Below are 12,752 nucleotides of genomic sequence, written 5' to 3' on the forward strand. Positions count from 1 at the left end.
TTGTGTTAAACTTCCCCCTCTTCCAGAGAGGGAATTCACGCAGGCAAAATTTCAAAATATTTCTGCGGTGTTTTATATATGTCTGCTCTTGCATTGTTATAAGCCTTGTTCCTTTTTGGTGGATTCTTTCAGGTTTCAGTGTTGTGGGAAAGCTTACCCATGTGACTTGTGTCATGATGACGACCAGGACCACGTAATGGAGATGGCCACTCGAATGATCTGTGGATTCTGTGCAAAGGAGCAGGTGAGCCCAGCTGTGTCAAAGTAACCTTGGATGATCTGAAACTCAAAACAACAAGTACCATGTAATGATGTGTTAGTCACAGCAAAGCTATCCCAGGTGAGGACTGGGAAAGGAAGGGACAAGTGTAACCTGCCGATGGTTGGGGAACTAAAACCTAGTGTATGAGAATTTTTAAAATTCTCCCATGGGATGCCAATAATGAAAGAAAGCTCAGCATTTATTGTCCATCACTAATTGGCTTGTGAGAGAGAATGGGAGAGGGAAATTGTTGGGATTGCTCAGAGAATTCCCCGGACGAGTTGGGCTGAATGGTGTCCTGCTTCTTCTATGAAAGTATGAAAAAGAATCTGAATATGTGGTGGTAGTGATGAGCCACCGTAGCAAGTGTGTGAAGGAATACCCATATGTTTCAGGAGATGTGTGATGAAGAAGGCAATATGTTTCCAAGCCTGTTGGTGGGGTGTGACTTAATAGAGAAGATTGTAAGTGATGGGTTCCAGACAGCTCGTAACCATGATCCTTCCAGGCATTTAGTGCTGTTTTTTTTCTTTGCAGACTACAACAGATGGTAGTGCTGAGGACACTACCAGCCATGGTCATGTGGGTTACCACCTGATTAAGTGATGTAATGGGTGCACATTAAAGGAATATCTGATGTTGCTTAGTTAGTGCTGTTTTTAACTAACAAACCAGAGGGCTGTGGTTCAAGTTCCAATTCAGGAACCTGAGGACCAAAACCTTGAATTACTGCAAGAGTACTTGATTGTCGGAGCTGCTATTTTACTGGTGTGAGATGAGCCTGAGGCCCTCTTTGTTCCCAAAAGCAAATGTAAAAAAAAATGCCCGGTACTGTTTTGAAGAGTGGGGGCTTTCCCTGGTAACCTGTCCCTTCGATCTTTGATGTTTGTTTTTGTGCAATTTGGCTGCTGCCCTTTCTTGATACTGCAAGGATATGCAGGAAAGTTTATAATGTGCTTTGAGGCATGTATTCAAAATGCAGGTCTTTTTCTGCCCCGTGGAGGCACAAGTGGAAATGGGTCACTATGTTTTGTACCTTGCATGTCAGCTTGTGATAGAACATAGAAATATGCAGCACAGGAACAGGCCCTTTGGCTCACAGTGTCATACCAAACTAATTAAAGGTCTACTAAGCTAGTTCTTTCTGTCTGCACATCAATATCCTTCCATTCTCTGCATATTTACATATCTATCATAGAGCCTCTGAAACACCCCTACCATATTCGCCACCACTACCACCCCTGGCAGTGCACTCTTAGCACTCAGCACTCTCTCAGTTTAAAAAAAAAAGGAGTCCTGCGTGACTCCTTTAAAATTCGCCCCCTCACCTTAAATGCATGCCCTCCAGTGTTGAGACATTTCAGCCCTGATACTGGCTGTCTATGTGATAATATCTCAACTAGGGTTATGATCCAGTGAGACTAGTTTGCGAGCAGGGTTGAGGTTCAGTCTGGAAGGTGGCAGGGCTGTTTTGTCTCCGACTCACAAAGTGTATGTGTTTGCAGCCGTACAGCAACGGGAAACCCTGTGCTGCCTGTGGAGCTATGATGACAAAGGGATCTCACAGCAGCCACTGGGAAGGGGGCCGAGGCTGCCGGAACCAAGTGCGGATGAGTCGGTAAGTTACCGGTGACCTCAGCGTCCCCGAAATGCAGAGTCAATAGGAAGACTGGGGAGTCGGGATTTGTTCATTTATCAGAATAATTTTCTCAGGCCCTGCACTGGAATCCAAAATTACTTCACCTTGTTAGCTAACTTTCAGCTTTTGTTTTACTTTATACACACTTGTCACCTGTTTCAATGGAAAAGGTGTAATGTTTTTTAAATCTCTGAATCCCAGTGCCTCTCACTTCCTAGCTTCATGGCTGTACCTTCGTGTGTTTACTCCTTGTCTGTAAGGCAAATCAACAAAGGGTATTAGGTATTGGGAGAGGCTGCACCTACATTAAATATGTTTATAACTTAAGAGGCAATCCCCCAGGATCAAAGATGATTTGCAGTCACTGCTGTTTTATCAGTTTGAGTGGCAGATGAGAGGTGTGGGAGCTGCAGACCTTTCCACAAATAGGCAAGGAGGTAGTTGATGGGTCCAATGCGTAGATAGTTTGTGAGGTGGTGCATTCCTTCTACTGCCATATAAATGCCCAAATGCGATATTAGCATTCATTTCGAAATATAAAACCAGAGATATAATGCTAAGGCTTTATATTGCAATGGCTCAGACCATATTTGAAGCATTGTGAACAGTTTTGAGCCCCGTATCTAAGAAAGGATGTGCTGGCGCTGGAGAGGATCCAAAGGAGGTTCACAAGAATAATCCCAGGAATGAAAGGGTTAACATATAAGCATTTGGCTCTGGGCCTGTACTTATTGGCGTTTAGAAGAATGAGAAGTGGATTTAATTGAAGCCCATCGAATATTGAAAGGCCTGGATAGAGTGGACGTGGAAAGGATGTTTCTTATAGTGGGGGAGTCTACCAGAGAGTATGGCCTCAGAATAGAGGGATGTTCCTTTAGAACAGAGATGAGGAGGAGTTTCTTTGGCCAAAGGGTGGTGAATCTATGGAACTCATTGCCACTGGTGGCTGTGGAGGCCAAGCCATTGGGTATATTTAAAACAGAGGATAATGGTTCCTCATTAGTAAGGGTGTCAAAGGTTACAGGGAGAAGGCAGGATCATGGTATGGTGTTGAGAGGTTAAGAACTTTTGCCATAATGTGATGGTGGAGCAGATTCAATAGGCCAAGTAGCCTATTTCTGCTCCTATGTCTTATGGTCTTATAATTGTACCTACCTCCACCACTCACCAGCAAGGAGTGAGGAAGCATGTCTTTATTTGGTGCTTTATTCATGCCCTCAAGGGTGAGAGAAGCTGGAGTTCCAAGAGGATTGATTTTGAATGTATGGGTCTCACAGCTGGATCTGACCTGCCTATACCACCTTTTGCTCTTTGTGTTTCTCTTACAGCAAAGACAAACAGAAATACTCAAACAGTGTGAAGACCGTGTCGCGCCGCTCCCAGCAGCAGCACCAGAAGTGAGCAGAGTGGCCCTGCTTGGGATCCCTGACTGGGGAACGGTGGCCTTAGTAATGACTCTGTGAGTGGGTTTGGTGTGTGCGTGCTTTTCTTTTTCCCTGTTGTTTCTTTCTACCTCCTGTGAGGTGATGAAAGGATAAATGTTTTCAAATTTCAAGGATCTTGGGGAGAGGGGGTGAGAGAGTCCATTGAGGAATGGGACGCCGTTTACGGTATGACGCCATCCATGCCTTGGTCGTGCACATGGGTTTGACGCGTCTGATGACTGCCCTACGTTACTTACAGTGTATGAGAGATGCAAGTTGGCGAAAGTCATTGTGCCCTGCTGGCAATTCACTCCAACTCTTCTGAGCCAGTCATCCAGTACCGGTTTGTCCTGTCACGTGGAAGTTCTGGGTGTGTTTGTACCAGTAGACACAGCAGCTAATGGAACCGGAACTGTGTAGTATGCAAAACGTCCACCAAGTTACCCGTATCGCATACGATTTGAGTGAAGTGCTGCTCCTGCTGACAGCATTAGCCGAGTCCTTTCCTTTCTCCGCTGGAACACATGCCACAGAGCAGATCGTGCTGCTGCAGTTGTGTAGGAAGGATCAACAAAAGCTGTAACGTGATGCAGGGAAACTCTGAGAATTGATGGTGCTCTAACTCAGCCCAGCCTCCTGATCTGTGGCACCAGGAGCCTGCACGCAAGTACAATTGGAAGTTGAGTTCTTATTTGGCTTTGAATGTTAAAGGTTATCACTGTGTTGATTTACATTTAATTTGGTAATTTTATAAAATGCAGTCAAATCTTATTCTATGCAACACGTTGCCACGTCGACAATAAACAAGGAAATGGTTGTTGCCCTGTAAGTGAGATGGAAGAATGAGTTAAAAAACCTCTTTTGGTGAACAACAGGCATCCACGTGGGTAGTAGTTTGTAAAATGCATGAGCATTACTGCTTCCACATTCTCCATCCCCGTCTCCTACTGATTCTGAATAAATGCTGTGCTAAAGAAAACCACCGGGTAGGATTCTCCACTGTCACTCCCATCTAATAATGTGTATTTGTCCCTGAGCCCTGTGATTCATTCTGTGGTCTTGACTCTGCTTGTGGAGCATAGGACAAAAGCGTACACCATTCCCTCACTTGATTCTGCTTTGTTGTTTGCTCTGCGAATGACTGATCAGTCCCCCCACCCCCATCCACCAAAAAACTTCTCTAACAAAAATTTCCAAGTCTCTGAAGATCAAGAAACAGCTGAAAATCAAAAGTAAAAATGGAAAATGCAGGTCAGCCTGCGTCCGTGGAGAGAGAGATAGATACCATTTTAAAGTCCAAGGTCTTCTTTCAAAGAAGGAAGGTGAGAATACAAGTGGCAGGAAGGGATGGATACATTGTACATCAGGGGTGCTAGAACGAAGAGCTGTAACTCTTGTCAATCTCTATTCTTAACCCTCCCTTTCTCTATGCAGATAAGGCTATAGTGAATTGAAAAGGCACTTGGAATATTTGGTTAAAGAGAGTAGCGGAGTAGAGTGTCACCTTTGTGCGTTCCTGCAGATAGCAGGTACCCCTCCACTGGAATGGAAGAGTTAAAACACAGGCTCCCATGCTTGTGTGGGATCTATCTCCAAGCCTCCCAGGTTTGAGTACCCCACTGTTGCCCAGTTGGACAATGCCAGTTTCCACTGTATAAGTAATGGAGCTTCCCAGTACACCACTTAGTGTTTGCAGAGCAAAGTGAATTGAATTGAATGATAATAAATGTTTGCAGCCCAGCCTGCAGAAAACCGGTGTTGGATTGTGGCCCTCATATTTGCTCTGTCCTTCAGGAACTGGGAGCTATGGGCCTTCAGAAGCTTGGGTGTTGAGCATTTTGGATGGTGTAGGTCTAATTACTTGCATCCTGGCTCTTCACTCCCCATCTCACCACCAAATTTTATCTGATGTCTGTGACTTCTGCATGTGTGCAAGCCAACCTTCATGCCCTCTTACCCCACCTTGTACCTCATTCAGATTGGCATCTCTCAGGGGCAAGCCTGGGAAGAGAATTGCCTGGCAAAACTCTTAGCCGACAGCCCATGTCTCCACAGAGGACTGTTGGCAGCAAGGAGTTTGACTGTCTCTCTGACTGCAGCTTGAGTTTCTAAGCTCAGTTGTATATTCTTATAATTGCCTGGAGTGAACTGAAGATACAGTACAATTTTCTTCGACTTGTTCATTAACTCTCACAGTGGTGCACAGGAACAGCATCCTGCTCCCAGAAACCTTGTCCATAGCTCAGTGTCTCCTATGCTCCTGATTACAAAGAAAACGAAGGTAACATATCTAGGCAGCAGCAGTGATGAAACTGACATTTCAGGTCCGGGGACAAATAAACCTAATGAAAGATCATCAGTTTAAAACAACAGCTCTCGTTTCTCTCTCCACGTAGCTTCCCAACCTGCTGAGTAATTCTAATATTTTTTTTAAATTTTGGATTTCTGGTGTTAGACAGTTTTTATTTATTCTAGCATTTCTCCTCTTGCTCTTCCTGCGTTACTTTGTGTGGTTGTGCTCTTTGACCTGCTGACTATTTACTCCTGCTCCTCTTAACTCAACTGGTTCACAAGAGGAAAGTCCAAAAATGAAACTTTGTAAGATTAAATCTGAATCTGATATTTAGCTAAGCACTGGATGCTGGTGCCAGTCTAAACATGATGCTTATGGAACTAAAACCCTCAGCTATGACCCATGGTAAGTAATGAAATGGTCCTCCTTTGTTTTGGAGTATAACTCCTCAAGGCCCTAATTGTCATGAGTTTTTTTTCCCCATGTCATGAAATGACAGATGTCACTTTCGTAACAAGAGTGTCTTTGGGTTTTGTTCCCCATCACCTCCACCAGCTGTTACCACCTCCCTTCAGCAACTGTTCAGTGTAAAGGCGTGACTGTAGAGCACAGTTTCCCTGTGCTCTCATGACCTGACTGCAAAGAAGACCAAGACCATTCACTGGGCAGCCATGCAGTCAGGTCCGTCCATGGTCACATCAGCCTGTTAACGAGATACATTCGGTAGTTTGACCAAACCTGCTGTAGGGAGGAGTCTTGTCTGCCAACAGCACAGGCACTATAAGTACATTATCCATGGTAGCGTTCCATATTTCCAATTTGTACTACCAGTTACTGAGTCTTCTCTTTGCCTGGGTGAGCTTTGTAAACCCCTATTATCATTTGGTAAACTTCTAGTGATGCAGAGAGACATGCGGTAGTCAAATACAGCATTTTCTGGGAATAATAAACTTTAACCTGGTCATAGTTCTGAATTTTGGTGCAAAATTATAACTCTGAAATGGTTAATATGATGAACTGACAAAATATTTTAAAAAATAAGTACACATTTGCATGTATGTAGAGTTGACAGTATTTTAAAATAAACTTTAGTTTTGTCAGTTTTGAGATGTTTGTTATGGTGTAGTTGGAGTAAAAGTGTTTTATTTTGCTTATAATTTCATAGGCCTTTGTTAATTAATGAAGGTAGTTCACAAAATCACTGTGTGTGAAGTCATAAATGAACGCCTGATAGCTGTACCAGTGGCATCATCTGATAAAAGCACCAGAATCAGGAGAAATTGCAGATAAACATATTTCGTGTTAACATTTACTTAACTAGTTGTAACCAGAATGGAGAGCACTCTCTATTAACCTTCTGTTTTTCTTAACCTTTTCTCTAATAAATGCATCAACAGGTAATTACAATACTTATTCATAGTGCGCTGTAAGTATTGTGATTATGTTTCATCTAATGTTGTCACCCATTGTTATTCATCTGGATGGGCCATTGCTCATGCATGCCTCATGGCTGAAGTATGGACCAGCATTGACTAGACTATGGCCCAATGAAGATCAGTTATGGAACCTAACCCATGCTTTGTAGCTACCATCTGACTGCTTTGGGTACAATGTACAGTATGCTGGTGTTCTGCAGTTCTGTGTACTCTGAACTGCTGCTGCTTACCATAAGGTCTAGGAGCAGAATTGGGCTATTCAGCCCACCATTCAAACATGGCTAATATTTCTTTCAACCCCATTCTCCCACCTTCTCTCCATAACCCCTAACCCCCTTTATCAATCAAGAACCCCTCAATCTTAGCCTTAAATATGCAGTAACTTGACTTCCACAGCCTGTTGGCCCTGGAAATATTTTGAACAAGAAGGTTATTTGAAAGTCAAGATGAGGCGCAAAACTTAGTACATATATCACATACAGCACATTTGATAAATATAGACAGGTTTAAAAAGTTATTCTGTAGATCTACAAGTTGAAACAAATGACATAGTTAAATATACAACAGCGCGATGCTGCTGGTGCTGCCGTAAGTAATGTGTACTGGGTTGTAGCAGGGTGCTCAGAAGTCTCACAGCCTGGGAGAAGAAGCTGCTAACCAGCCTAACAGTCCACGTTATAATTACTGTGGTACCTTCTGCCTGATGGTGGGAGGTTAAAGAAATTGTGGGATGGATGGGCAAGATCCTTGACAACACTGAGGGCTCTGTGAATGCAGCAACTCTGGTGTATGTCCTGGCTGGGTTGGGGGGGGAGGGATTCTCTCAGCAGTCCTCTCACTGTTGCAGTCAAATACTTTGCAATCCCCCTATCAGTCAGTGATACAGCTGGTCAGGGCACTCTCAATGGTTCTCTGGTAGAATGGGGGTGGGGAGCCTCACGTCTCAATCTCACATAAATTTAAACAATCCTATTAATGATAGCCCTTATACAAGTAATTAGGATGTAAATAATAATACAGCACACCATAGCAAATATTATAACACATAATATTGAGTAGCCCCAGCTTCCTAGCTTTGATTTGATCCAGTCAAAGTCATCCCACACATCAGGGTGATGTACTTAAGCTTCTTTGAGTATGATCAGCCATATCAGTTAAGGTCTTCAGACTGGTTAGGTATGTACAGTACATACAACACTCCTTGCCTATAACTACATCCTATACCCTCTCTTAACAGCTCAAAAAAGATCTAGCACCATAAGATTTTGGAGAACCATCTTATACAACCATTTCTGTTCTTACTTTATGTAAGCAACCAGCAGTGTAGGTGCTTACTCTTTCTAAAGCTGCAGCAATACATTAATTAGACAAGACTGGTCAAAATACACTAACAGAATAAACACGTCCAGTAGTTAATGATTGTTCGGCATCTTCTGGCTGATTATTGATTTACTCACTGTAACCCAGTGGCATAGGCACTGAGTCAGAAGTTACTAGCATATTACCCGGAAAGTGACTTCTGACACTATTGACAACATTCTGGTACCACCTTAGCTCACTAGCAATGGTAGCATGTATCCACTTACTTTTTCCTTTGACTTACCGTTGGGTTGGTAATAAACAGCACTTGATAAGATTCTTCCCATTGAGTATCCAATGTCTATGTGGTTTTTTGATCAGGACCCACTCACCAGGAATTAAAGTATGACCTCTATTTGTTGGATCACCCCAAGCAGTAGAAACTTGTTGAGAAGACTGAATAGCTTGGGTTAGTTTCACACAAAAGTCAACTAAACTGTCATGATGTATACATCAGCCTCTCTGAGATCAATGACTCGAGGTAGCGATGTAGGTTGTCCTGTTACCATCTTGAATGGGCTTAATTTAGTCCTTGGAGTTTCTTTGATACTGCATAAGACCATGGGGACAGCTAAAAGCCAAGGTATGCCTTCTTCATGGAACTTAGTCACTGTTTGAGAGTTCATTTCATTCGTTCTAATTGTGCTGATGACTCTGATGTGGACAATGGAAGCACCATTCAGTGTTCATCAGCAAATTCAATTCCTGACAAACACCTATGGCAGGGTGCTGTTCATTGACTGTAGCCCAGCATTTAACACCACCATTTCCAGTCCTGATCAATAAGCTACAGAACCTGGGCCTCAGTGCCTCCCTCTGTAAGTGGATCCTTGACTTCTTAACCAAAAGACCACAATCTGTGCGGATTGGTAATACTACCACCTCCTCGCTGACTATCAGTACTGGCACACCTAGGGTTGTGTGCTTAGCCTACTGCCCTACTCTCTCTGTACCTATGACTGGCTGGGCATAGCTCAAATGCCATCTATAAATTTGCTGATAATACAACCATTGTTGGTAGAATCTCAGATGGAGACGAGAGGGTGTACAGGAGCGAGATATACCATAGTGGTGTCACAGCAACAGCCTTGCACTCAGCGTCAGTAAGACCAAAGAGCTGATTGTGGACTTCAGGAAGGGTAGAATGAGGGAACATGAACCAATCCTCATAGAGGGATCAGAAGTGGAGAGAGTGAGCAATTTCAAGTTCCTGGGTATCAGGATCTCTGAGGATCTAACCTGGTCCCAACATGCCGATGCGGCTATGAAGAAGGCAAGGCAGTGGCTATATTTCATTAGGAGTTTGAGGTGATTTGCTTACTTCTACAGAAGTCCTGCATAGAGCATTCTGACAGGCTTCATCACTCTGGTATGGGGGGATGGGGCGGCTACTGCACAGGATCAAAAGAGCTACAGAAAGTTATTCAATTAGTGAACTCCATCTTGGGTACTAGACTCCGTAGTATCCAAGATATTTTCAAGGAACAGTGCCTCAGAAAGGTGGCATCCATTATTAAGGACCCCCATCACCCAGGATGTGCCCTCTTCTCATTTTTACTGTCAGGAAGGAGGTACAGAAGCCTGAAGGCATACACTCAGCGATTCAGGAACAGGTTCCTCCCCTCTGCCATCTGATTCTTAACTGACATCGAACCCATGAACACTACTTCACATTTTTAATATTATTTGTTTTTTTTCCAGAATCAGAATCAGGTTTATTATCACCGGCATGTGACATGAAATTTGTTAACTTAGCAGCAGCAGTTCAATGTAATACATAATATAGCAGAGAAAAGAAAATAATAATAAATCAAATTAAAATAATAAATAAGCAAGTAAATCAATTATGTATATTGAATAGATTTTAAAAAGTGCAAAAACCGAAATACTGTATATTAAAAAAAGAGGCAGTGCACTGTTTTTTAATTTAACTATTTAATATACATATATACTTACTGTAATTGACATTTATTTTTCGCAATATTATCATGTAATGCATTGTACTGCTGCCATTAAGTTAACAAATTTCACGACATGTGATGGTGATATTAAGCCTGATTCTGATTCTGAAACACTTCCAGTGAAATGTGCCCTTTGGTCAAAGTCAGCGTGACATGGCAATCCCCATTTAGAAACGTAGTGCTTGATCAGAGTTCTTCTGTATGTGTGGCAGTGGTTTTCCTTGCTGGAATAGCCTCCAGTTCTCTTGAAAACCTGTCCACTATTACCAGCATGTCTGAGTACCCTAAGTAATGTTATCCACCTGCAGGCTCGACAGGGAAGGGTAAAGGGCAGTGTGGTAATTGTAGGAGACTCCATAGTTAGGGAGGCAGAAAGGAGATTCTGTGGCCGTAAAAGAAACATGAGGATGGTGTTTTGCCTCCCAGGTACTAGGGTCCATGATATATCGGAGCGGCTGCAGGATATTCTGAAGCTCTCAAGGGGGATCAGCCAGAGGTCATGGTGCATATTAGCACCAAGGACAGAGGCAGAAAAGGGAAAGAGATTCTATGCAGTGAGTATATAGAGTTTGGAAAGAGGCTGAAGAGATGGACCTCCAAAGTTGTAATCTCTGGATTGCTCCCTGTGTTGTGGGCTAGTGCAGGTTGGAATGGGGTGGAAGTACAGATGAATGTGTGGCTGAGGAGGTGGTGCAGGGGACAGGAATTCAAGTTCTTGGATCATCAGGACCTATTCTGTGGAAGGACTGACCTGTTGCATCTGAACTGGAGGGGAACCAATATCCCGGCTGCGAGGTTTGCTGATGCTACTCGCAAGAGTTTAAACCAGTTTTGCAGGGGACTGGAAACCAGAGCCTCAGGTTTGTAGAGAAGGATCGGACCAGAAGGTATTAAAAGGCAAAGTCAAAATAACAGGTATTACGGGTTGGATAGTTTGAAGTGTGTGTGTTTTAATACAAGGAGTATTATGTGTGAGGATGGTGAACAGAGCACGGATCAGTACATAGAACTTTGATGTTGTAGCCATTACTGAAACTTGGTTGAGCAAGGGACAAGAATGGGTGATTAATGTACCAGGTTTTCACAGTTTTAGAAAAGATAGTGGAGGAGGTGAAAGAGGGTGTGGAATTGCACCACTAATCAGGGACAATATCACAGCTGAACTCAAAGGAGACATAATGGATGGGTCAGACACTGAGTCCACTTGGGTACAACTCAGGAATAGGAAGGGTGCAATCACACTGATGGGATTGTACTGCAGACCCCCCAATAGCCACCGGTACATTGAGAATCAGATATGTAATTGGATTAAGGAAATGTGTAAAAATAATAGGGTTGTTGTTTTGGGGTTGTCAACTTCCCTAATATAAACTGGGACCTTCTTAATGAAAGCGATTTAGATAGAGCAGAATTTGTTAAGTGTAGCCAGGGAGGTTTCTTAAATCAATATGTGGACAGTCCAGTGAGAGGAGGGGCTGTACTGGACCTGGTGTTGGGTAATGAGCCTGGCCAGGTGATTGACCTTTCAATGGGTGAACAGCTGGGGAACAGTGACCACAGCTCCTTAACTTTCAGGATAGCTATAGATAGGGATAGGTATGGTCCTTATGGGAGAGGTTTAATTGAAGTAGGGCAAATTATGAGGGCATTAGGCAGGAGCTAAGAAGCATTAATTGGGAACATCTTTACTCTGGCAAGTCCACATCAGACATGTGGAGGGTGTTTAAAGATCAATTGCACAGAGTACAAGAAAGATATGTTCCTGTCAGAAGGAAGGAAGGAAATGGAAAGAAACTTGGATGTCCAGAGAGGTGATCAAGTTAGTAAAGAAGAAAAAGAAAAAATATGTGAAGCTTCAGAGGGTTTAGGATCAAATGAAGCACCTGAGGAGTATTAAGACGCCAGAGAAGAACTCAATAAAGGGATTATGAAAGCCAGGAGGGACCATGAAAAGTCCTTGGCAAGTAGGATTAAGGTGAACCCCAAGGAATTCTACACATACACCAAGAGCAAGAGGATAACTAGGGAGTGAGTAGGACCACTCAAAGAACGTTTGCTTGGGTGTGAGTGAGGTACTTAGACGAGATCAGGTTTGGGTGAGGTATATTGTCTTGTAAGTTACTCTCTGTCCTTATTTGTTCATTCCTCATCTGTTAGGGCATTGTAAATTAGTGAGAATGGCTCCGGAGCAGTGTTTCGTACTCTGTGTGGGACATGGAAAGTCTGGGAGACCTCCAGTCTTCCAGATAAACACATCTGCACCAGCTGCACTGAGTTGCAGTTCCTGAAAGAAATTGTTAAGGAACTGGAGCTGCAGCTCATTGATCTTTGACTAATTCAGGACAATGAGGGGCTGATAGACAGGAGCTGCAGGGAGG

The 12,752-nt window shown here is 43.2% G+C and overlaps 1 protein-coding gene across 4 annotated transcripts in view; it reads left to right on the forward strand.

Moving 5' to 3' along the window:
- si:dkey-24l11.2 (uncharacterized protein LOC100034462 homolog) overlaps window positions 1-6,991 on the forward strand; it is a 102,043-nt gene extending 95,052 nt beyond the window's left edge. For 2 of the 4 annotated variants that reach the window (XM_063070880.1, XM_063070881.1), the window contains exons 10-12: window positions 133-244; window positions 1,768-1,880; window positions 3,230-6,991. In XM_063070880.1, coding sequence (XP_062926950.1) covers window positions 133-244; window positions 1,768-1,880; window positions 3,230-3,302 — 298 coding nt within the window. In that variant the 3' untranslated portion in view covers window positions 3,303-6,991. The remainder of the gene's footprint in view (window positions 1-132; window positions 245-1,767; window positions 1,881-3,229) is intronic. The other 2 variants (XM_063070878.1, XM_063070879.1) reach the window with 2 other exon arrangements.
- The last annotated feature ends 5,761 nt before the right edge of the window (window positions 6,992-12,752 follow it).

The sequence above is a fragment of the Mobula hypostoma genome, chromosome 18 (assembly GCF_963921235.1).
Source record: "Mobula hypostoma chromosome 18, sMobHyp1.1, whole genome shotgun sequence".
NCBI classification, from domain to species: Eukaryota; Metazoa; Chordata; class Chondrichthyes; order Myliobatiformes; family Myliobatidae; genus Mobula; species Mobula hypostoma.